At 54.6% G+C, this 25,532-nt stretch overlaps 1 protein-coding gene across 1 annotated transcript; it reads left to right on the top strand.

Annotated features, from left to right (window-relative positions):
- Nucleotides 1-20,548: 20,548 nt before the first annotated feature.
- LOC103654188 (transcription factor MYB96) lies at nucleotides 20,549-23,435 on the top strand. Its single transcript, XM_008681014.4, has 3 exons — nucleotides 20,549-21,145; nucleotides 21,997-22,126; nucleotides 22,290-23,435. Exons 1-3 carry the CDS (start codon nucleotides 21,010-21,012, stop codon nucleotides 23,212-23,214), a joined length of 1,191 nt encoding a protein of 396 aa, XP_008679236.1. The 5' UTR covers nucleotides 20,549-21,009; the 3' UTR covers nucleotides 23,215-23,435.
- The last annotated feature ends 2,097 nt before the right edge of the window (nucleotides 23,436-25,532 follow it).

The raw sequence follows: 25,532 nt of genomic DNA, 5'->3' as shown, positions 1-25,532 counted from the left end.
GCGGCCGACCGTTGGCCCTGGCCGACCGTTGGCTCACCGGACAGTCCGGTGCACACCGGACAGTCCGGTGAATTTTAGCCGTACGCCGCCGGCCAATTTCCCGAGAGCGGCCAGTTCGAGTCGCGCCAGCCTGGCACACCGGACACTGTCCGGTGCACACCGGACAGTCCGGTGCTCCAGACCGAGCTGGGTCTTGGCAGCACACAGCCAAGTCCCTTCTCCTTTTCTCTATTCTTCTTCTTTCTGTTTCTAACACTTAGACAGATATATTAGTACTTAAAACCAATGTACTAAGGCTTAGAAACATACCTTTACTTCATGATTTTCACCTTGTTCATCCATGTACATAAATTCCCAATTAAGCACATGTGTTGGCACTCAATCACCAAAATACATAGAAATGGCCCAAGGGCACATTTCCCTTTCAATAACGTTGGCTTGTAATATTACAGACCAAACTAGAAGAAGAGAGGAGGGAACATCACGAGATGGAGGCGAGGATTATGGCGGAGCGGGAGGCAGAGCGGGAGGCTCGCCTGGCAGATCATCAGAGGATGGCGGAGATGTTCCAGTACATGCAGAGCCTTGGCGCCGCACAGGGCATCGCTCCGCCACCTCCATTGTTCCTCCAGTTGACCCTGCTCTCTTCCATACTCCTGTGAGTATCAAAATTGTAGTTAGATGTTGGTAATGCATCTGGTATAACACATGCAATCTCTTCTCTGTGCAGGGCCAATCTGGGGCGGCATCCAACAACCCTCCGGAAGGGTTCAGCCCAACGCAGCACCAGTCAAACCGCCCACCTCCATGAGTGTTGTGTTTTCAGTGTTTAGACTTCAGAACTTGTGTATAATACTTATGTTTGTGTTTGATACTTATGTCAGAGCTTGAGACATATGAGACTTATGTTTGTATTTTATACTTGTGTTGAACACTTATGTTTGTGATGGATATTTATGTTTGTGTTGGCTATTTATGTTTGTGTTGGCTATTTATGTTTGTGATGATATCTGTGATGTATATATGTGATATATATGTGATATCTTTTGTTTGTGTGGATGGAATACAAAAAACAAATAAAAAAGGTGCATACTGGTCACTTTGCCGAGTGTAACACTCGGCAAAGAGGTGTTTTGCCGAGTGTCAGGGTCATAACAACACTCGGCAAAGAACAAAGACCTGGGCACCGGTTTAGGGACTTTGCCGAGTGTAATGTCGCTGACACTCGTCAAAGAGGCACGCTTTGCCGAGTGCCGCACATAGCACTCGGCAAAGAACCTGACATGGGGACCCTCTCTGGCGGGCTCTTTGCCGAGTGTCTGCCCAGCAGCACTCGGCAAAGATGACACTCGGCAAAGAAGCCGTCTCCGTCACCCCGTCACCGTAATGGTTGCTTTTTTTGCCGAGTGCCCGAGAAAAAGTACTCGACAAAGAAGGCTTTGTCGATGCACTGTTTGCCGAGCCTTCTTTGCCGAATGCGACACTCGGCAAAGCCTTTGCCGAGTGTTTTTACGGCTTTGCCGGCAAAGCGCCCGTTTCCGGTAGTGAACATCATGTATCATGTGCCAATATGCATGTGTGAGAGAAATTACAAAAAGAAAAAAAGTCCAGCCCTTAATAACTTTGGTCGATTTAATTTGATTTGAAGATATTGTAGATATATGGTAATTAAGGAACACACACAGCACGGAGGCAATTAATGTGGCTCATGTACTTTGCTTTGAGGAGAGAGAGAGCTTCCTACTAGATAGCTAATTATAGGGCCAAAGTACCACTACGCATATGCATTCAAATGCTAGGCTCCAATGAGAGGCTAGCCAAAGGATATCCGGTTATTCCCACTGCCTTTTGGCAAACCCTCCTTTTTCCTGTCTCGCTTGTGTTCATCTCCTTTCGATGATCCTTTCCACCTCCCCTTCGTCCGAGAGACGACTTAAGACTGAATGCTGTAATATAATCCATTATTCCATCATGCACGCTAGCTGCTGGCCTGCTGCTGCTGATGCATATGCCAGGCAATGCAATGGAACGGAACGGAATTAATGGAGAATGCAGATGAAGGGAATACGACTCTGAAGGAAATGACAATCAGCAACGTACCAAATGAGACTCGCCCCCCAACCATTAATTTCTCCCTGCATGCGTAGTATACTTAAATCTAAGACATCCTGCTTTTGGCCTAATTAATTAATTAATCAAGTCTATATATTTATCCCGTGGACCCAATTGGTTGGTTGGTTGTTTAGCCGGCAAATTCTAATGAATTAAGGTCAATGGCGCCAGTGTGGTTACTTATCTTCAAATGTAAAAAGTGACGCCTTTTGCCATGCATTAATTCTCCAGCTTAGCCTCTTCCTGTTTGGAGGCATCCCCCTGGCGCATAAATTATGAGCGGCACAATGGACACTTGTCTGCGTGTGTATATCAGATCAGATCGAGCTGCTAATTCAAAGGCAGGCAGGCAGGCAGGATGGAAGACTAATCAGCAGCTAAACTGCATGCTAGCTAGCTCATGGCTAGCTCGAATTCCTTTGGTGTTCCTCGAATTCCTTTTCACTTGTAAGGTTGTTGGCCATGATGGTCGTTCTGTATCTCTGTCCAGTGGTCATCATCTCATAGGTAGTTAGAGTTGTTGGACATCACTGTACGTAAATCCGGATGGTTACCCGCAGCCAACCCTTGGAATTCGCTGCAATTAAGCTAGGCATTGGAATTCTCAATTCTTTGGTTTCTTTTATTTATTTCAGGTGGCCCAGTCATCCACGTTTCCTCTGGTCGTCTTTCAGTTACGTTTGCCACACTTTCGATATGTGACTACGTACGTGAGTCGACGTCTTCTTGGACCTTTGAACTAGCTAGTATATATATGTGTGTCAGTGTGTGCTTAGTTTACACTTTACAGTAGATCTTAGTTAATTAGATTAGATAGTAGTATATGCAATATTCGCATCGAAGTGTTCCTCTGCAGTAGCAACACGTATGTACGCATAACACGGTTTCTGACGACACAACATGCATGCATATATATATATACTGAGGCTGTACGCAGTCGAAGACTGCATGGCCTGCGCTATCCACTATAGCTAGCGTAAAACACCTTCTGCAGCGGAGACTGCATGGAGTGCGCTAGCAGTGGCAGTGGAGGAGCGGTATATCAAGCGTTGTACGGATGCAGTGCGCTATCCACTGTGCCGTGAGGTTGGCCAGCAAAAACGCGGTCACGTGTACATAGGAGAGAATTAAAAAATGATATAATATGTAGTAGTTGGTATAGGGTTGAGATATGGAGTAAATATGACTGCGGAGGTTTATGGTATAGAGTAGAGAACCTTGCTGACAAGGACAGAATATTCTTTTTAGAGTAGAAATTTAGAGTTGTATGAGTGCAGATAGCCTGATATACAGAATGTCAAAAGGAGATCTATCTATGTACGTACGTACTACTAGCTGGTGCTCGACGATGATGTTGGATTAATGTAGGCATGGTCCAAATTAATATTCAATAATAGTCAATGCTGTTGTGCCGCTCTGAAGCTGAATTATGGAGATCCAGGCTACAACATGAGGACTACCAGATCGTGGTTGTCTGGTGTCGTGCTTTGTATGTAACGTAGCGTAACCACATCGATGTAACCTAAACCCCCCTGTTGTACTAACAAAGGCGTTTTGGCCACAAAAAGTAATGCAATTCAGGTGGGGATCCTATCCCCCGTGACATTCAAAAAATAATAATAGTCAATGCTACGATATACTAATAAGTTAGTATCATACTGAAAGTTTAAGGAACAAATCTGAAAGGGAAATAGTGTCAAACATTTTTCTAAATGATTTTGGTGGTTGAATTGCCCAACACAAATAATTGGACTAACTAGTTTGCTCTAGATTATAAGTTCTACAGGTGCCAAAGGTTCAACACAAACCAATAAAAACTCCAAGAAAGGGTTCAAATAAAAAGGAGCAAAAGAAACCGAAGGCAGCCCTGGTCTGGCGCACCGGACTGTCCGGTACTCCACCGGACAGTGTTCGGTGCACCAGGGTGAATCCACTCGAACTGCTCAGCTTCGGGTTTCTGGAAATGGCTCTCCGCTATAATTCACCGGACTGTCTGGTGTGCCAAGCGGAGCAACGACTATCAGCGCCAACGGTCGTCTGCAAAAGTGAACAGTGCGCGGACAGTGCGCGCAGAGTCAGAGCAGGCGCCAGAAGGCGCACCGGACAGTGAACAGTGACTGTCCGGTGGCCCCACATGTCAGAGCTCCAACGATCGAACCCTAACGGTTGGGTGACGTGGCTGGCGCACCGGACAGTGTCCGGTGCGCCCGTCGACAGACAGCCTCCCTAACAGCCACTTTGGTGGTTGGGGCTATAAATACCCCCAACCACCACACTTCAAGGCATCCAAGTTTTCAGCTAACACATTCAATACAAGAGCTAGTGCATTCAATTCAAGACACAAATAGATTGAATCAAAATCTCTCTAAGTCCCAATTCCACTCAAAGCAATTAGTGACTAGAAGAGAGAGTTTTGCCGTTGTCGGGGACCATAATTAGGGGTACCCCCAAGACTCCTAATCTCAGCTGGTAACCCCCATTAGCACAAAGCTGCAAAGGCCTGATGGGTGCGATTAAGTCAAGGCTCGGTCCACTCAAGGGACACGATCTCGCCTCACCCGAGCCCAGCCTCGGGCAAGTGCAGCCGACCCCGGAGGATTCACATCTCGCCCGAGGGCCCCCTCAAGCAACGGATACACCTTCAGCTCGCTCGAGGCCTAGTCTTCGCCAAGAAGCAACCTTGGCCAGATCACCTCACCGACCGACCGTATCGCAGAAGCATTTAATGCAAGGATGGCCTGACACCTTATCCTGACGCGCGCCCTTCAGTCGACAGAGCCGAAGTGACCGCAGTCACTTTGCTGCTCCACTGACCGGCCTGACAAGAGGACAGCGCCGCCTGCGTCGCTCCGACTGCTGTGCCACTCGACAGAGTGAGGCTGACAGCAGCCAAGTCCGGCTTCGGGTGCCATAGGAAGCTCCGCCTCGCCCGACCCCAGGGCTCGGCCCCCGTCTCGGCCTCGGACGATGAACTCCGCCTCGGCCGACCCCAGGGCTCGGCCCCCGTCTCGGCCTCGGACGACGAACTCCGCCTCGCCCGACCCAGGGCTCGGACTCAGCCTCTGCTCCGGAAGACGACGAACTCCGCCTCGCCCGACCCCAGGGCTCGGACTCAGCATCGGCTCTGGAAGACGACGAACTCCGCCTCGCCCGACCCAAGGCTCGGACTCGGCCTCGGCTCCGGAAGATGACGAACTCTGCCTCGCCCAACCCCAGGGCTCAGACTCAGCCTTGGCCTCAGACGATGGTCTCCGCCTCGCCCGACCCGGGGCTCGGACTCGACCTCGACCTCGGAAGACAGACTCGACCTCGACCTCGGAGGAGCCACCGCCTCGCCCGACCCAGGGCTCGGACCGACCACGTCACAGGGGGGCCATCATTACCCTACCCCTAGCTAGCTCAGGCTACGGGGAACAAGACCGGCGTCCCATCTGGCTCGCCCCGGTAAACAAATAATGATGGCGCCCCGCGTGCTCCATGACGACGGCGGCTCTCAGCCGCTTACGGAAGCAAGAAGACGTCAGCAAGGACTCGACAGCCCCGACAGTTGTCCTTCCGCAAGGCTCCAGCGCTCCTCCGACGGCCACGACATCACATGAACAGGGTGCCAAAACCTCTCCGGCTGCCACGACGGCATGTACCTAGGGCACTAGCTCCTCTCTGCTAGACACGTTAGCACACTGCTACATCTCCTATTGTACACCTGGGCCCTCTCCTTACGCCTATAAAAGGAAGGTCCAGGGCTCTCGTACGAGAAGGTTGGCCGCGCGGGGGAACGGGACGACGTGAAAGGTCTCTCGCTCTCTCCCACGCAGACGCTTGTAACCCCCTACTGCAAGCGCACCCGACCTGGGCGCAGGGCAACACGAAGGCCGCGGGTTTCCCCTTTTGCCTGTCTCCCCTTTCTTTTGCCCCCCTTCGTGCTCCATCTCGCGCCGACCCATCTGGGCTGGGACACGCGGCGACAATTTAATCGTCGGTCCAGGGACCCCCGGGGTCGAAACGCCGACAGTTGGCGCGCCAGGTAGGGGCCTGCTGCGTGTTGACGAACAGCTTCCCGTCAAGCTCCAGATGGGTAGTCTCTAGCAACCTTTCCAGCCCGGGACGGTGCTCCGTTTCGGGAGTCTTGAGTTCATGTCCCTCGACGGCAGCTACGACATGATACTCCTTCCTCCGCCGCGCGACAGCGACAATGGCGGCCGACAACCCGCCTGCCGGCGGCGGAATCAACGACGTCTTCCCCACGTGGCGGAAGAACAACATTCGGGTTTGTCCCGTCGCCTCCCCCGCCGATGGAGGAGGAGGCGGGGCAACCAAGGCCAAGCAGGAGGCGGCACCTCGTCGGCTGTCGAGCGAGTCGACGACGCCGGTGCCCCAACGGGGGACACGTCGGGTGTCGACCTCGCGTCTGAGACGAAGACGAGCGTCGTTTTCCTGCAACACGCCAACTCCAAGCGGACGAACGACGCCAGCACGCTCGCAAAGGACTTGTTGGGCGTCACCCTCGTACCTGAGACGACGGTGCAGTCTGCCCCTGACGCGACTTCGTCACCGCCCGTCGACCAAGAGGTACCGACCGATTCCCATCTCGTGCCTTTTGGATTCAGCCTCGACCCACCAAGCGACTTTGCTTCGGTGGAAGCCTTCATAGAGGCATGTCCAAACCCTCCGGGGTACGGTATGCGGTCACCCTGGGACCGGCTGACGGCCGTCTCGACCTACGGACCCTTGGGTTCCGAGGAAGAAGACGAGCCCGACTTTTGTTGGGATTTTTCCGGACTCGGTAACCCCAGTGCCATGCGGGACTTCATGACCACATGCGACTACTGCCTTTCCGATTGTTCCGACGGTAGCCGCAGCTTCGACGACGAAGACTGCGGCCCAAGTCGTGAATGTTTCCACGTCGATCTAGGGGGTCCCGGCAAAGGCAACCATCTTGGTATACCGGAAAAACGGTGATCCCCCTAGGCCTGCGCCTCACGTTGACATCCTTCGGGAGCTAGCCGTGGTCCCAGTCCCTGCGGGGGGTCAGGACGCACAGCTCGAGCAAATCTACGAGATGCAGGCCAGGCTCGACGAGGGAGCAGGAACACTTGAGCCGTTCCGGCGGAACATCGGGCAGGAATGGGCAGACCAAGCTCCGGCCGGAGAAGCGCGTCATCTACCCCAGGGCATCCAGCACCGCATTGCCGACGACGTCAGGGCAAGGCCGCCACCGGCTTCTAGTGGGGTCGGCCAGAACCTGGCTGCGGCAGCGATACTACTCCACGCGATGTCGGAACCATCGACCACCGAAGGGCGGTGAATCCAGGGAGAGCTCAAGAATCTCCTGGAGGATGCCGCGGTCCGACGGGCCGAAAGCTCTGCCTCCCGAAGGCAGGGATACCCCTCGGAGCATCGCGCCGCGACTTCCCGATTCATGCGGGAAGCCTCGGTCCACACCGGGCGCACGCGCAACACAGCGCCTGTGGCCCCGGGTCGCCTCGGCAACGAGCACCACCACCGCAACCGTCGAACCCACCTCGACGAGAGGGTGCACCGAGGCTACCACCCCAGGCGTGGGGGACGCTACGACAGCGGGTAGGATCGGAGTCCCTCGCCTGAACCACCCGGTCCGCAGGCTTTCAGCCAGGCCATACGACGGGCGCCGTTCCCGACCCGGTTCCGAACCCCGACTACTATCACAAAGTACTCGGGGGAGACGAGGCCGGAATTGTGGCTCGCGGACTACCTGCTGGCCTGCCAACTGGGTGGAACGGACGATGACAACCTCATCATCTGCAACCTCACCCTGTTCCTCTCCGACACCGCTCGAGCCTGGCTGGAGCACCTGCCTCCGGGGCAGATCTCCAACTGGGACGACCTGGTCCAAGCCTTCGCCGACAACTTCCAGGGCACATATGTGCGCCCTGTAAACTCCTGGGATCTCTGAAGCTACCGCCAGCAGCCGGGAGAGTCTCTCCGGAACTACATCCGACGATTCTCGAAGCAGCGCACCGAGCTGCCCAACGTCACCGACTCGGATGTCATCGGCGCGTTCCTCGCCGGCACCACCTGCCGCGACCTGGTGAGCAAACTGGGTCGCAAGACCCCCACCAGGGCGAGCGAGCTGATGGACATCACCACCAAGTTCGCCTCTGGCTAGGAGGCGGTTGAGGCCATCTTCCGGAAGGACAAGCAGCCCCAGGGCCGCCAGCCGAAAGATGTCCCCGAGGCGTCCACTCAGCGCGGCACCAAGAAGAAAGGCAAGAAGAAGTCACAAGCGAAATGTGACGCCGCCGACGCGGACCTTGTCGCCGCCGCTGAGTACAAGAACCCTCGGAAACCTCCCGGAGGTGCCAATCTCTTCGACTAGATGCTCAAGGAGCCATGCCCCTATCATCAGGGGCCCGTCAAGCACACCCTCGAGGAGTGTGTCATGCTTCGGTGCCACTTTCACAAGGCCAGGCCACCTGTGGAAGGTGGCAGGGCCCACAACAACGACAAGAAGGAGGATCACAAGGCAGAGGAGTTCCCCGAGGTCCACGACTACTTCATGATCTACGGTGGGCCAGTGGCGAACGCCTCGGCTCGGCACCGCAAGCAAGAGTGTCGGGAGGTCTGCTCGGTAAAGGTGGCGGCGCCAGTCTACCTAGACTGGTCCGACAAGCCCATCACCTTCGACCAGGGCGACCACCCCGACCGCGTGCCGAGCCCGGGGAAATATCCGCTCGTTGTCGACCCCGTCATCGGCAACGTCAGGCTCACCAAGGTCCTCATGGACGGAGGCAGCAGCCTCAACATCATCTACGCCGAAACCCTCGGGCTCCTGCGGATTGATCTATCCTCGGTCCGGGCAGGCGCGACGCCTTTTCACGGGATCATTCCCGGGAAACGCGTCCAGCCCCTTGGACAACTCGATCTGCCCGTCTGCTTCGGGACTCCCTCCAACTTCAGAAGGGAAACCCTCACGTTCGAGGTGGTCGGGTTTCGAGGAACCTACCACGCAGTGCTGGGGAGGCCATGCTACGCCAAGTTCATGGCCATCTCCAACTACACCTACCTTAAGCTCAAGATGTCGGGCCCCAACGGGGTCATTATCGTCGGCCCCACGTACCGACACGCGTACGAATGCGACATGGAGTGCGTGGAGTACGCTGAGGCCCTCGCCAAATCCGAGGCCCTCATCGCCGACCTGGAGAGCCTCTCCAAGGAGGCGCCAGACGTGAAGCGCCATGCCGGCATTTTCGAGCCAGCAGAGACGGTCAAATCCGTCCCTCTCGACCCCAGCAACTACGCCTCCAAGCAGATCCGGATCGGCTCCGAGCTCGACCCCAAATAGGAAGCAGTGCTCGTCGACTTTCTCTGCGCAAACGTCGAAGTCTTTGCGTGGAGTCCCTCGGACATGTCTGGCATACCGAGGGAGGTCGCCGAGCACTCGCTGGATATCCGAGCTGGAGCCCGACCCGTGAAGCAGCCTCTACGCCGATTTGACGAAGAAAAGCGCAGAGCCATAGGCGAGGAGATCCACAAGCTGATGGCTGCAGGGTTCATCAAAGAGGTATTCCATCCCAAATGGCTTGCCAACCCTGTGCTTGTGAGAAAGAAAGGAGGGAAATGGCGGATGTGTGTAGACTACACTGGTCTAAACAAAGCATGTCCGAAGGTTCCCTACCCTCTGCCTCGCATCGATCAAATCGTGGATTCCACTGCTGGGTGCGAAACCCTGTGTTTCCTCGATGCCTACTCAGGGTATCACCAAATCAGGATGAAAGAGTCCGACCAGCTCGCGACTTCTTTCATCACACCTTTTGGCATGTACTGCTACGTTACTATGCCGTTTGGTTTGAGGAATGCGGGTGCGACGTACCAAAGGTGCATGAACCATGTGTTCGGCGAACACATTGGTCGAACGGTCGAGGCTTACGTCGACGACATCGTAGTCAAGACGAAGAAAGCCTCCGACCTCCTTTCCGACCTTGAAACGACATTCCGGTGTCTCAAGGCGAAAGGCGTAAAACTCAATCCCGAGAAGTGCGTCTTTGGAGTACCTCGAGGCATGCTCTTGGGGTTCATCGTCTCCGAGCGGGGCATCGAGGCCAACCTGGAGAAAATTGCGGCCATCACCAACATGGGCCCCATCAAGGACTTGAAAGGCATGCAGAGGGTCATGGGATGCCTTGCGGCTCTGAGCTGCTTCATCTCGCGCCTCGGCGAAAGAGGCCTACCCCTGTACCGCCTCTTAAGAAAGGCCGAGTGCTTCACTTGGACCCCTGAGGCCGAGGAAGCCCTCGGGAACCTAAAGGCGCTCCTCACGAACGCGCCCATCTTGGTGCCCCCCGCTACCGGAGAAGCCCTCTTGATCTATGTCGCCGCTACCACTCAGGTGGTCAGCGTCGTGATCGTGGTCGAGAGACGAGAAGGAGGGCATACATTGCCCGTCCAGAGGCCGGTCTACTTCATCAGTGAGGTACTGTCCGAGACCAAGATCCGCTACCCACAAGTTCAGAAGCTGTTGTACGCGGTGATCCTGACGCGGCGGAAGTTGCGACACTACTTCGAGTCTCATCCGGTGACTGTGGTGTCATCCTTCCCCTGGGGGAGATCATCCAGTGCCGAGAGGCCTCGGGTAGGATTGCAAAGTGGGCGGTGGAAATCATGGGCGAGACAATCTTGTTCGCTCCTCGGAAGGCCATCAAGTCCCAACTCTTGGCGGACTTTGTGGCTGAATGGGTCGACACCCAGCTCCTGGCGGCTCCGATCCAACCGGAACTCTGGACCATGTTTTTCGACGGGTCGCTGATGAAAACAGGGGCAGGCGCGGGCCTGCTCTTCGTCTCGCCCCTCGGGAAGCACCTCCGCTACGTGCTGCGCCTCCATTTCCCGGCGTCCAACAACGTGGCTGAGTACGAGGCTCTGGTCAACGGGTTGCGCATCGCAATCGAGCTAGGGGTCCGACGCCTCGACGCTCGTGGTGACTCGCAGCTTGTCATTGACCAAGTCATGAAGAACTCCCACTGCCGCGACCCAAAGATGGAAGCCTACTGCGACGAGGTTCAGCGCCTGGAAGACAAGTTCTACGGGCTCGAGCTCAACCACGTCGCCCGACGATACAACGAGACTGCGGACGAGCTGGCTAAGATGGCCTCGGGGCGAACAACGGTTCCCCCGGACGTCTTCTCCCGAGACCTACATCAACCCTCAGTCAAGACCGACGACACGCCCGAGCCCGAGAAGGCCTCGGCCCAGCCCGAGGCACCCTCGGCCCCCGAGGGTGAGACACTGCGCGTCGAGGAAGAGTGGAGCGAGGTCACGCCTAATCGAAACTGGCAGACCCCGTACCTGCAATATCTCCACCGAGGAGAGCTGCCCCTCGACCGAGCCGAAGCCCGGCGACTGGCGCGGCGCGCCAAGTCGTTCGTCTTGCTGGGGGACGGGAAGGAGCTCTACCACCGCAGCCCCTCAGGCATCCTCCAGCGATGCATATCCATCACCGAAGGCCAGGAGCTCTTACAAGAAATACACTCGGGGGCTTGCGGTCATCACGCAGCGCCTCGAGCCCTTGTTGGAAACGCTTTCCGACAAGGTTTCTACTGGCCGACCGCGGTGGCCGACGCCACTAGAATTGTCCGCACCTGCCAAGGGTGTCAATTCTACGCAAGGAAGACCCACCTGCCCGCTCAGGCTCTGCAGACAATACCCATCACCTGGCCGTTTGCTGTGTGGGGTCTGGACCTCGTCGGTCCCTTGCAGAAGGCACCCGGGGGCTACACGCACCTGCTGGTCGCCATCGACAAATTCTACAAGTGGATCGAGGTCTGACCCCTAAACAACATCAGGTCTGAACAAGCGGTGGCGTTCTTCACCAACATCATCCATCGCTTTGGGGTCCCGAACTCCATCATCACCGACAACGACACCTAGTTCACCGGCAGAAAGTTCCTGGACTTCTGCGAGGATCACCACATCCGGGCGGACTGGGCCGCCGTGGCTCACCCCATGACGAATGGGCAAGTAGAGCGTGCCAACAGCATGATTCTGCAAGGACTCAAGCCACGGATCTACAACGACCTCAACAAGTTCGGCAAGCGATGGATGAAGGAGCTCCCCTCGGTGGTCTGGAGTCTGAAGACGACACCGAGCCGAGCCATGGGCTTCACACCGTTCTTTCTAGTCTATGGGGCCGAGGCCATCTTGCCCACAGACTTAGAATACGGTTCCCCGAGGGCGAGGGCCTACGACGACCAAAGCAATCGAACAAACCGAGAAGACTCACTGGACCAGCTGGAAGAGGCTCGGGACATGGCCTTACTACACTCGGCGCGGTATCAGCAGTCCCTGCGACGCTACCACGCCCGAGGGGTTCGGTCCCGGGACCTCCAGGTGGGCGACTTGGTGCTTCGGCTGCGACAAGACGCCCGAGGGCGGCACAAGCTCACGCCTCATTGGGAAGGGCCGTTCGTCATCGCCAAGGTTCTGAAGCCCGAGACATACAATCTGGCCAACAGTCAAGGCGAGGTCTACAGCAACGCTTGGAACATCCGACAGCTACGTCGCTTCTACCCTTAAGATGCTATCAAGTTGTTCGTACACCTCGTTCACACACAAAGTCTAACCATCAAGGAAGGGTCAGCCTTGCCTCGGCAAAGCCCGACCCTCCCTCAGGGGCTAGAAGGGGGAACTGCCCCCCTCTGCGTCAAAATTTTCCTCGGAAAAGGTCTTTTCTGCCAGAACGTCTTTCGTGCCTTTTCGACTACTTCGAAAGTGGGATCCTGAAAACGACGGAGTACACGTAAGGAGCCAAGGCTGACCGAGCCGAGGGACTCCTACGCCTCCGGGATACGGATACCTCACTCATCACCGTCTGCGATAAGTAACTCACGCTCGGATAAGCGATTCCGCGGACCGAACAAGTCTTAGCGCTCGAAAACTCTTCTGGCAAAACAATTTTTCGTGCCTTCTCGACTATATCGATAGCAGAATCCTACGGACGAGTAAGAGTACACGTAAGCGGCAAGGCCGACCGAGCCGAGGGACTCCTACGCCTCCGGGATACGGATACCTCACTCATCACCTTCCGTGAAAAGTAACTCTTGCTCGGACAAACAATTCTGTTACCGACAAATAAGTCCAGATATTCGAAACAAGAGGAAAAGAAACGCAGCTTTACAACGCGACGATAGTATGTTTGGGCCTCGGCGGCCGCAGAAAACATACGCACACTACAAGATGAACCGATCCTGTAGGCTCGAACGTCGATGGAGGGGGAGCAGCAGCACCCTCGGCGTCAACTCCACCTTCGGCGAAGTCCGACCGAGCCTCGAACGGAACACGGTCGGAGGGTCTCCACTCCGAAGGACGACGTCAGCACCACGCCCGGGCCATCGCCGCCGGGGTCTCCTCCAGGAATTCGGCCCGAGCAGACGGCTCGGCCGGCCGCCCCGAAGCCTCAGCCGGCTGTCCTCCAAGGACACCAGCCCGGCTCGTGGCTTCGGCAACTCGACTCCGGCGTCGGTCCCGCCAGTGGACGGCCCGGCCAGGCTCCGGCCGACGAAGTCTTCTTTTCGAGCCAACTCTGCCTCTGTCCATGCTAACACCGCTGCCTCCGGCTTCGGCTCATCGAAGAGCGGTCGAGGGTTTCCTTTAACTAAGCAAGAGAAGCCTCGGGCGGCAAGGCCGACCGAGCCGAGGGACTCCTACGCCTCCGGGATACGGATACCTCACTTGTCACATTCGCACGAGGCAACTCACGCTTGGTGAAGCGGTTCAGTTAGCCGACAGACGAGTCCTAGTGCTCGAAATGAGAAAAAAAACACGGCTCTGTGCCAAAAATACATACATGTTCAGGCCCCGACAGACACAATGAACAGTCACCGGCATTCAAGGTGCCATTACAAACGGAACTCTGATTCCGTCCCTGCGGGTATGAACAACCTCCACACCGGGGAGCCTGCGGGGCGACAAGCTCCGGGCGACTCGCCAGCGACCTCTGCAGCAGCAGCCATGGCCCCAAGACGGACGCAGCCACCGGAAGGCTCTCGTTCGCGTCGCCACTCAAGGGACACGAACCAGACATTAAAGCCAAAGAGCCGGAGGTCGGCCCGTAGGCGGCGCTGATGGCCTCGACGGCGGAGAAGCTTTCTCCAGCTGCCACCACGTCAGCACCGACGGCGGCGTCCGCCTGTCCACCAAGGCCGCACCAGCGAGCACAGGCCGCTCCAAAGCGCACCGGCAGGTCCTCGCTCCCGTCCTCGCCGCGAAAGCGAGGACAGAGGACAGAATGTTGCATCCTAGCTGAGCAGCAACAGTTCGCCTTCCCCGGCATGGCTGGAGGACGCCTCCTCCGCAGGGCTGGAGGATGGTTTCCACCACCAGAAGCTGGAAGAAGAGGTGGCCAGCCGACCCGTGCGGGAGGTAGAGCCCTGGCTCACCTCGCTCTCCGCCCCAGCAAGGATGATGAAGATCCTTGAAGCTGAGGGCGGGACAGAGGCCGTAGCCCGGCTCGCTTCTCCCCACCATCGAACTGGTGGTCACCGTCTTGGGTGACCACCGGTGAGGGGATGCGGCCGGGCCACCTGATGAAAATCCTTGAAGCCGAACGATGGCTGAAAGGTACCAACTTCCGTGAAGTTGCGCTCCTCCAACGACGACAAAGCGGAAGAACTGCGGGCGCCCCCCATCCGGGGGCTCGGAAGGTGGAAAGACGCGATGCATGAGGGGAGCGCGAAGACATGGTTGCCTTTCAAGGGGGGTCACCCTCCTTTTAAAGGCAACTCTCCCCACTTGCGTCCTCAGCCGTCGCGGGCTGAGTCTTCTCCAACACGCTCCAAGGTCTTCCCCCTACGACACGTGGGCTGGGTCCCACGCGTCATGCAAGCTGGCCCAGGACAGAAGGAGCCAAAACCGCCGTGCGCGGTGCGCGCGACTACGCGACTACCCAGCGGTTACGAGCGCTTCTCCACTTTCGCCCAGACCAGCGGGTGAAAGGGCGGACCGCCATGCAGGCGGCATGCAACCGCACCAAGGGGGCGCACCCCTTCGACTTCGACGCGTCCAGCGTGGAGGCCCAGGCCCACACATCATGTAACCCGGCGCACCGGTTACTACGTGTGAGAAACTGCACCGCCACTTGCACCAGTACCGCGCCTCCTCGACTGCGGAACCAGTGCCGCGACTCGAGGCGACCCTACGCACGGCCCAACAGTGCCAACCGAGCACATCGGTCACGGGTCAGTCAGCCGCGGGAGAAGGCGCGACGGTCGATACGGCCAGAAATGGGCCGACAGTAATGGCGGTGGCAGGCGGGCGGAAGCAGCGGTCAAGTCGTCAGCAAGCTCACGTCCCTCCTGGGACAGTGAGAGAACCCACTCCCACGGCGTGAAGACAACGCGCCCGTGTTCCGTTCCTCGAACGGCTCGCGCACGCGCAACGGCTGCCCCGCGAACCACTCGTCCCGTCGCATTAACTCTGCGACAGGACAAGCAGCACCTTTCGCAGGCGAAGCAGGCGACGCTTCGCTTCCGCCATAATGACCACGTCAAAAAAGGTGTGCCACGTCATTCGATTTCGTATCCTTTTCCTCTTCCTCTTTCTCTCTCTTACAACAGGGACCGGGAAAGGGGATACCCCGAAAGGGATCCTCCTCCGCGAAGGAAACGGGCCCTGAGCCCCCTACTAATCAGAGGTTCGAAGGCTAGCCCCTCAGAAGGGTTCAACAGCCGCCTCAGAGCACTCGGGCTCCGCGCCCACTACTGGTCAGAGGTTCGAAGGCCGGCCCCTTGGAAGGGTTCAACGGCCGCCTTAGGCCACTCGGGCTCCGCGCCCACTACTGATCAGGGGTTCGTAGGCTGGCCCCCGAAGGGTTCGACAGCCGCCTCAGACGCAGAGCGAGGGATGACCCTGGGTACGTTCGATACATAACCAAGGCTCGGGCTACGCTCCCGAGGTACCCTAGGACATTTCCGAGACCAACGGGAACGATCTTGTAACGGAATCCCACCAGAGGGAGGCATCGAGCCCTCGGACCCCGTCAAAAGGGGACCGGGTCCGGCAAATCACCCGCAGGTACTTTTGGAGCGCGCCTCCGGGCCACTAGCCGACCCCTAACGGATGGGGCACGTGCGTCCACTCGGATTACCCGTTAGCAACTCACTGTAGACACCATGTTCGGCGCCCTCCGAGGGCAACATGGCGCTTTACCCCCTCCTCCTTGCGGAAAGGCGACGCAGGGGCGTATGTAAAAAAGTCGAGTCTGTCCTTGACCGTCCTCTCGCTCTGTGCGGAGGCTCGGGGGCTGCTCTCGCAAACCTGGCTCCAGCCAAACCGTTGACAGCGTCAACATACCAGCCCGAGAGCTTGGGACTCGACTATGCACCCGGGCTACGGTCAGTTCGCATGAGGGAACAACCAGACCGGCCGAAGCATCACGAAACGCGCTAAGACCTCGAAGGAGTCAAATCACTCCTCCGAGGCCTCGGGGGCTACACCCGGCGGGTGCGCTCGCGCGCACCCACCGGAACGAAACGTAACCGAGAAAGGCCGGTCCCCTTGCCAAAAAGTGCGACAAAAGCCTCCAAGCGAGTACCAACACTCCCTTCGAGGCTCGGGGGCTACTGTCGGGGACCATAATTAGGGGTACCCCCAAGACTCCTAATCTCAGCTGGTAACCCCCATCAGCACAAAGCTGCAAAGGCCTGATGGGTGCGATTAAGTCAAGGCTCGGTCCACTCAAGGGACACGATCTCGCCTCACCCGAGCCCAACCTCGGGCAAGGGCAGCCGACCCCGGAGGATTCACGTCTCGCCCGAGGGCCCCCTCAAGCAACGGATACACCTTCGGCTCGCCCGAGGCCCAGTCTTCGCTAAGAAGCAACCTTGGCCAGATCGCCTCACCGACCGACCGTATCGCAGAAGCATTTAATGCAAGGATGGTCTGACACCTTATCCTGACTCGCGCCCTTCAGTCGACAGAGCCGAAGTGACCGCAGTCACTTCGCCGCTCCACTGACCGGCCTGACAAGAGGACAGCGCCGCCTGCGTCGCTCCGACTGCTGTGCCACTCGATAGAGTGAGGCTGACAGCAGCCAAGTCCGGCTTCGGGCGCCATAGGAAGCTCCGCCTCGCCCGACCCTAGGGCTCGGCCCCCGTCTCGGCCTCGGACGACGAACTCCGCCTCGCCCGACCCCAGGGCTCGGCCCCCGTCTTGGCCTCGGACGACGAACTCCGCCTCGCCCGACCCAGGGCTCGGACTCAGCCTCTGCTCCGGAAGACGATGAACTCCGCCTCGCCCGACCCAGGGCTCGGACTCGGCCTCGGCTCCGGAAGACGACGAACTCCGCCTCACCCGACCCCAGGGCTCGGACTCAGCCTCGGCTCCGGAAGACGACGAACTCCGCCTCGCCCGACCTAGGGCTCGGACTCGGCCTCGACTCCGGAAGACGACGAACTCCGCCTCGCCCGACCCCAGGGCTCGGACTCAGCCTTGGCCTCAGACGATGGTCTCCGCCCCGCCCGACCCGGGGCTCGGACTCGACCTCGACCTCGGAAGACAGACTCGACCTCGACATCGGAGGAGCCACCGCCTCGCCCGACCCAGGGCTCGGACCGACCACGTCACAGGGGAGGCCATCATTACCCTACCCCTAGCTAGCTCAGGCTACGGGGAACAAGACCGGCGTCCCATCTGGCTCGCCCCGGTAAACAAATAATGATTGCGCCCCGCGTGCTCCATGACGACGGCGGCTCTCAGCCCCTTACGGAAGCAAGAAGACGTCAGCAAGGACTCGACAGCCCCGACAGTTGTCCTTCCGCAAGGCTCCAGCGCTCCTCCGATGGCCACGACATCACATGAACAGGGTGCCAAAACCTCTCCGGCTGCCACGACGGCATGTACCTAGGGCACTAGCTCCTCTCTGCTAGACACGTTAGCACACTGCTACATCTCCTATTGTACACCTGGGCCCTCTCCTTACGCCTATAAAAGGAAGGTCCAGGGCTCTCATACGAGAAGGTTGGCCGTGCGGGGGAACGGGACGACGCGAAAGGTCTCTCGCTCTCTTCCACGCGGACGCTTGTAACCCCCTACTGCAAGCGCACCGGCCTGGGCGCAGGGCAACACGAAGGCCGCGGGTTTCCCCTTTTGCCTGTCTCCCCTTTCTTTTGCCCCCCTTCGTGCTCTGTCTCGCGCCGACCCATCTGGGCTGGGACACGCGACGACAATTTACTCGTCGGTCCAGGGACCCCCCGGGGTCGAAACGCCGATAGTCGTATTCTTTTGAACTCTTGCGTTTGGATCGCTTTTCTTCTTCCCCATTTCTTGTTCCCAAGTTCTTTGTAATCAAAGCAAGAGACACCAATTGTGTGGTGGTCCTTGTGGGGACTAAGTGTCCTAATTGATTGAGGAGAAAAGCTCACTCGATCTAAGTGACCGTTTGAGAGAGGGAAAGGGTTGAAAGAGACCCGGTCTTTGTGACCACCTCAACGGGGAGTAGGTTTGCAAGAACCGAACCTAGGTAAAACAAATCACCGTGTCATCCGCCTTATTTGCTTGTGATTTGTTTTTCGCGCTCTCTTTCGGACTCGATTATATTTCTAACTCTAACCCTGGCTTGTAGTTGTGCTTAAACTTTATAAATTTCAGATTTGCCTATTCACACCCCCTCTAGGCGACTTTCAAAATCAATCAACTTAAATAGGTGGACATTTTGGTGTATCTATTAAGAAGTTGAGAAAATGATGAAGGACTGCCACACGCGTAATGGCGGTCAGTTTCTGGTCCTAATGGCGGCCGACGTTACCGTTTGTTCCCCTCCCTATGCGTGTGTACAAATATGGAGGAGGCGGAGGAGGTGAATCGACTTCTGGTCACGCACGCGAACAATCTCTCAGACGTGTTGCACACAACCCATTCCCATCCCACCTTATGCGAGCACAGGGAGAGTGGGAGAGCGGGCTCCGAAATCGCTATCCGTAGAGCTACACTTGCATTGCACGGGTGTGCTGGCGATCAGGCTTTTGTGGAGTGTACTAGCGACTGCTCACTTCGTCCGCTCGACCAGCGCTGATCAGGTTACTCGTCGCCGGCGCCATTCGAGGTACTGCACTGCGTACATCTGCCGGCATCGACTACGTACGAACAACTACATCGAACATACACACGAGATGTCTCGTGTGAATGGAGCTACTGATGCCTTGAGCATCGGTCCCTCCGCTGGGTACACTCTGTTCTTCGTATTTGTACATGTTTTGTTGTTGTTTACTGCTTATCTGAGTAGTGATACATACATGCACATACATAACGTCACATATATCATATTGTTTTTCTGAATTAAATTAAAACTGATAATGCCTAATTTTAAGATGGGAGGTCGTTGCATCGATTGCATACGTTGTGTTTAGTATACCTCTACTACTATACACAGTACTCTCTCTATATGTCATGTGTGTAGTAAATAATAATAATAATAATAATAATAATAATAATAATAATAATAATAATAATAATAATAATAATAATAATAATAATAATAATAATAATAATAATAATAAAGCATCCGGTATTAGGTAGCTTTACTTGCCTATATATCGTTTGTTTATGGTCAATATGATGTTAGCTGTTTGAAACATACAGGAAGCGGTGAGCCAACGCAATTGATTCGAAACCTGGTGTGTCTGGAGTCATATAGCTAGCTTCATGGGCAGTCGTCCAGCCCATACGCATCTGCAGCCGCAGTAGTGCAAAAAAAAAAAAAAAAAAATGGAGGAGGAGTGCTCAACCGGCCGGCCGGCGTTGTCAATGCAATGGCGGATGATTTGATGTCACGGCGATCGATAAACAACAACCAGTGAATGAGCTTGTGGAAAGCCATGGATAGGGATAAGCAGCTAGGCAAAAGGCAGCATGCATGTTTATGCAGAGGGTTAATTATGTTACACGCCAAATAAACCGGGGACGGTCGGCAGCGGATCGAGAGGCTCTCCTCCTGTGTATAGTACAAACTAGCGGACGACAAATATTCGAGAACAGAACACAGATTGGATCGCCTCGCCGTCTTTTCAGACCATCAGATGCGGGTAGCCCATGCATAGTTTCTACTTCTGCACATGCATACTGCAGATCAGTATTCAAAGGCATAGCGTGTGAAACGAACGAGACCTCCTCCTGTTCTGCTGGATCGAGATGATCTGCCATATAAAGCTAGCTAGCAGAATGTTACTACTACGTACTACTAGAGACTCGTTCTTGCATATTGGCTACAAGCGTGGATTGGCAGGACTGTGGCGTCGGCAATTGTGTCACTCAAACCGTGTGCTTGTCGAGAGAGGGAGAGGGAGAGGGAGAGAGTAGCTAGGGAACACACTCTTTTTGCAAGCAGAAGATCCTGACGAGTGCATGGGTGGGTGGGGGTGCTACTACGATTATATTAGGCCCCGTCGTAGTGACTAGCTAGTACTACTAGTGAGATCCTCCCAAGGAAAACAATGATATGGTTCATTAGAGCGTGTTGTGGAGCCTACCAACCGTCTCATCAGCCATCACATTCCCCCGTATTTTTCTCCCGGTGTCCGGTGGTCGCCCGCCGTGCCCCGCCGCCCGCGGCTATAAAGCTCGGCGCCACCTTCCTGGCCTGTTCCGGACTCGCTCGCACCCGGGCACCAGCAGGCTCTCCGATCCATCCATCGCCCACTACTACTGCTAGACCACCTGCCTGCCTGTGCCTAGCTACCACGACGACACACCTCATCGCCCCATATCCGCCTGCCTGCCTTCCCATCACATATATCTCCCACTCGTCCTTCTTGCTCCGGCCGACGAGATCTCCATATATACCTGCTAGCGAGCGAGCGACGACGCGAGGCGCGCTAGCTAGCTAGCTGTTGGCTTGAGATCGATCCGTCGACTAAGCTATAGCTAGCAGCCATGGGGAGGGCGCCGTGCTGCGACAAGGCGAGCGTGAAGAAGGGGCCGTGGTCGCCGGACGAGGACGCCAAGCTCAAGGCCTACATCGAGGAGCACGGCACCGGCGGCAACTGGATCGCGCTACCGCACAAGATTGGTATGCTGCTGTGCCGTGCGTGCATGCATGATGATGCGTCGATCTCATTAATTGATCCTTCATATATATGATCTCCGATCCGAGAGAACTTCAGTATCATATGCATGCCTAATTAATTGGTGTAAAATATATCATCAAACTAATAAGATTGCTAGACTGTATATATATATATGATCCCCTCCTGTTAAAATATGCGTGCAGCTTTTGATTTAAAGTATATTATTTCATGAGACCATGCTTAATTGCTTGCTTGCTAGCTAGCTCTTGTTCCATCATCGATTGATCTATTTGTTTGTCGCGGTGTGGTAGATCTTTAGCTACTCGGGGTATCAAACTTAATCGGTAAAAGAACAAGCACTTCCCCTTTCTTGATTAAGAAACACGTACGGTGAACATGCATGGTGGTGTAATTACATACATGAAATCAAAACCAACGGTAAGCTAGGCCTTAGCTAGCTAATACGCAGCAATTATGTGTGCAGAATTATCACATCATCGTCTCTACCTGCCCCACCAGCTCCGGCCTTAATTTTCCCTGTATATATCCTGCTATATATGTATGTCTAACTAGCTAGCTAGGTTTTTCATTTCATTGCTACTACTATAGTTTTCTTCTTCCTTCTTCCATGGTTTTGTCCCTGTATTAATTACGAGAGTAGCAAGCATACATCTAATACATGTTGCTAGCTACTACAACATTTTTTCTTCTATGGATTTGTCCCCGTGTGTTACTAGCTAGAGTGGCCTCTAATACATGCTTGTACCCTTTTGCCTGTTATTAATTTGATCTGATTTTAATTAATTAAAAGTATATATGTATGATATCATATGATTTATCGCTGCGGCTGCAGGGCTGAAGAGATGCGGGAAAAGCTGCAGGCTGAGATGGCTCAATTATCTGAGGCCCAATATTAAGCATGGTGACTTCACAGAAGAAGAGGAGCATATCATTTGCAGCCTCTACATTAGCATTGGAAGCAGGTAATTAAAAGTATATATGCATGCAAGCACTTCAGTTTCCTCCATCTCTGCACAAAATTTGATCCTTAATTAGAAGTTACTCTGTACTACATCATATCCCATGCATATGTACTTTACTACCTATGCTGACTAATCTCCTGCTGTTCACTGCTCATATGTTCAGGTGGTCCATCATTGCAGCGCAGCTGCCGGGGCGAACGGACAACGACATCAAGAACTACTGGAACACCAAGCTGAAGAAGAAGCTCCTCGGAAAGCGCGCGCCGTCCAGGCGCGCGAGGACGAACCAGGATCCCTGCTACCTCGCCGCGGGAGCCGCCAGCAGCAGCAGCAGCAGCAGCGCCGCGACGGCCACGCAAGCCCTAAGCGCGTCGGCTCTCGAGCGGATCCAGCTCCACATGCGGCTCCAAGGCATCTACGGCGCGTTAGCTTGCAGCGGCGGCAACGACGACAGCAACGCTGCCTTCGGGTCGGCGGCGGCGGCGCCGCCGCAGTGGCCGAAGCTTGAGGCGCTGTCGCAGGCCAACAGGCTGCTCCCGGGGTCGCTGCCGGCGGACGCCATGGCCACAACCGTGAGCGTGCAGCCGCACCCACAGCATCTGGTCGAGGTCGACCACCACCAGAGCCTCGCCGCCGCCGCACTCGAGGGCGAGCAACAGCTCAGCTCTGCCGGTGAAGGAGGCTTTTTCGAGCGGCCCAAGGTAGATTTTTACTCTCCATCAGCCGAGGTCGCCGCCGCCGCCGCCGCCAGCGTAGAGATGAACTCGGTCGCCCCGATGGTTGTTGGCGGCTACGCGGGCGCCGCCGGATTCGGGCCTCAGCACCATCACGACGAGCTCTACGACTTCCTGTACAGCAAGTACGGATCAGTGGGCGGGCTGGCGCACGACGGCGGGCATGTTCCAACGTTGCCAGAGCTGCAGTGCCCGGACGGCGCTGCCGCCGTCGTCGGAGCCGACGAGAAGTTCTCGGCGTGGACCGCGGCCGCCTGCGATTACGGTGCCGCGGCCGGCGGCCATCAGATACAGGGAAACTCCATTGTTGGTAGCAGTCTGCACGACTACGTGCTAGGCGGCTACGGTCAATGAGAGTAGGGTTTTGGTGCCATGCCGCATCTGTGTGTGTAAAATTCTAGAGCTCTTATATATAGTTCATTTTCCAAACTGTCCAGTCCATATAGTTATATATGTATGTTTGGTTTCTTGATAAACTTTTGTTGTTTATATGTATGGATGCGAAGTAGTAATCAATATATTATATACTCCCAGTTAATTAATTTTCCTCTGGTTAATCAATATATATTCTATTATTCTTTGCATCGTACCTATCGTCCCCCTCACATGCATCTTCAGGAACTTTGTGGTGCTCTGAGGAAGAGGATGAAGATTGAAGAGGCTGCTAAAGACCAGCCGACGACATTCTGCACTTGGCAGGTATACGACGGTCTCCATTAATTTGTGGCCTGAGGGCCTGTATATATGGCCAAGAACCACGACAGTAGTCTGGTACTGAACCTGCTGGTGTTTGTGCAATTTCTATCTCCCGTCTTGGCTACACCATCTTATGGCTGATCTGGTTCGCCTACACCTGTTTCAAGCGCTGCAACGAACTAAAGAATTGAGGAGGGGAAGGGCGTCGGTGCAGTCACCCATCGTACGTGGCGCCGCTGCCGCTTACCACACCTACGAGGCCTGAAGTCACGAGGACACGAGCTAAATCTTGTCGCCACCATCAGTGGCGGAGGACAAAAATAAAATCTACATACTGCATGAATCAAACATACAACCTGAACAAATCAAGTGCCAAGTTGTTACCAACACACCACAATGCCTTAGTTGCTATATAGCAACACATAGTGGTTTTAAACAGGCGAAGGACGCCTAAAAATTTAGATATGGTTGTGGGAAATTTAAATGTCTGAGGTAGTTGCAAGAATATGAACATAACTATCACATTTGAACCAAGTTCACTAGAAAACAAGTAACAAGATTGAAGTCTGTCTTTTTTATAATACCAATGGTCTGGTATCGCAAGGAAACTTGAAACATACAATTGCATAGAACTAGTGGATAAATATTTGATATACGGTCAGTAGAAATCTAACTACAGATGAAGTATGAACAGATCATGCATGTACAAGCCGTTGTACAACGTATGGTTTGGAGAGACATACATTAATATTGTTGTTAACTTATGCTTGCTAAAAGGGAGCGGCTGGCAGAGCGCCGGCAGTTGGACGTCGGAGCGCTCGGTGCAATCACATCGAACGCGCTGGTGGTCACAACTAGCTCTAGAAGCCTGGGAGAAGAAGATGACAGCCTCATAAATAACGACGGCGAGAAGCGCAGATGACTAAAGCTCATAGACGGAGACAACGGTGGGCTCGGATGCTAATGTTATTTACACTGATGGGCTGCTAAAGAAAACCGCCAGTGATAATAATGTTTCCACGTGCGGTTTCTTAAGTAGCCCGCCAGTAAAAATCATGTTTCCACATGCAGTTTCTTAAGCAATCCGCCAGTACTAATGTTATTTACACTGGCGGACTGCTAAAGAAAACCGCAAGTGATAATGTTATTTACACTGACGGTTGGCAATCAACCGCTTGTGAAAAAGACCGATTTCTACTGGCCCCTAGCACTGGCGGCACTGGAAAACGCCAGTGCAAATAGCTCTAGAACCGCCACTATAGAGCTTCTGTATACTAGTGAGCGACACTACGCCATAATGAGTCCCTCTGCCACTGGCCACCATCCTCGTAAGTTGCTCAAAACTTTTGATACTCATTGTAAATATTGGAATGTGTTGGAAAATTATCCTATTTAAACAAGACCTACCTATATAATATATAGAACCCATAGAACTCATGAGCATCTAACTAGTCATGTGATAATCTCACGGATTTATTCACCAAGTCCCTACCTTATTTACTCCATATTTTTCAAATATTAGAAGTTATAGGTATGAGAAGACTTAGAGTCTGTTTGGTTCAACTGTAGTTTCTAAAAAGATGATCCTAGTTGTGAGCTGTGTGAAAACTGTTGTGAGCTGACAATTATAAAAAATTGAAATTTGTTTGTTGAAACAACTATTACCTATATATTCTATACGAGCATAACAACTTATAACATGGACAATAGAAATCTGAAAAATTTAGAGTAAGAGGTGATTCTGAATTAAATTACAGGAATCTATAGATTCTCATAAATGTATACTGTCGTTGTAGCCGTTTGGTTGAGATTTCAGATTTTATACAGTGAATCTGGCTCAGAAAGCTGAAGCTCACTTATACATAACAATTTAGGAGGGTAACTCTCACTTATACATAACAATGTTCACCTCATATAGTATATACTCTTTTATTTATATGGTTCTCTTACAAAGAGTTTATATGATATAAAGTTTT

This window comes from Zea mays, chromosome 4 (assembly GCF_902167145.1).
Source record: "Zea mays cultivar B73 chromosome 4, Zm-B73-REFERENCE-NAM-5.0, whole genome shotgun sequence".
In the NCBI taxonomy this organism is placed as follows: Eukaryota; Viridiplantae; Streptophyta; class Magnoliopsida; order Poales; family Poaceae; genus Zea; species Zea mays.
The sequence above is the reverse complement of the archived record's forward strand: the minus strand, read 5'-3'. Positions and strand labels throughout refer to the sequence as shown.

Excerpts from the sequence above, each read along its gene's own strand:
- LOC103654188 (XM_008681014.4), top strand. The coding sequence starts at position 21,010 with ATGGGGAGGGCGCCGTGCTGCGACAAGGCGAGCGTGAAGAAGGGGCCG. Across the intron at positions 21,146-21,996 it reads CGCGCTACCGCACAAGATTG|GGCTGAAGAGATGCGGGAAA; the intron begins GTATGCTGCTGT and ends CTGCGGCTGCAG. Across the intron at positions 22,127-22,289 it reads TACATTAGCATTGGAAGCAG|GTGGTCCATCATTGCAGCGC; the intron begins GTAATTAAAAGT and ends TCATATGTTCAG.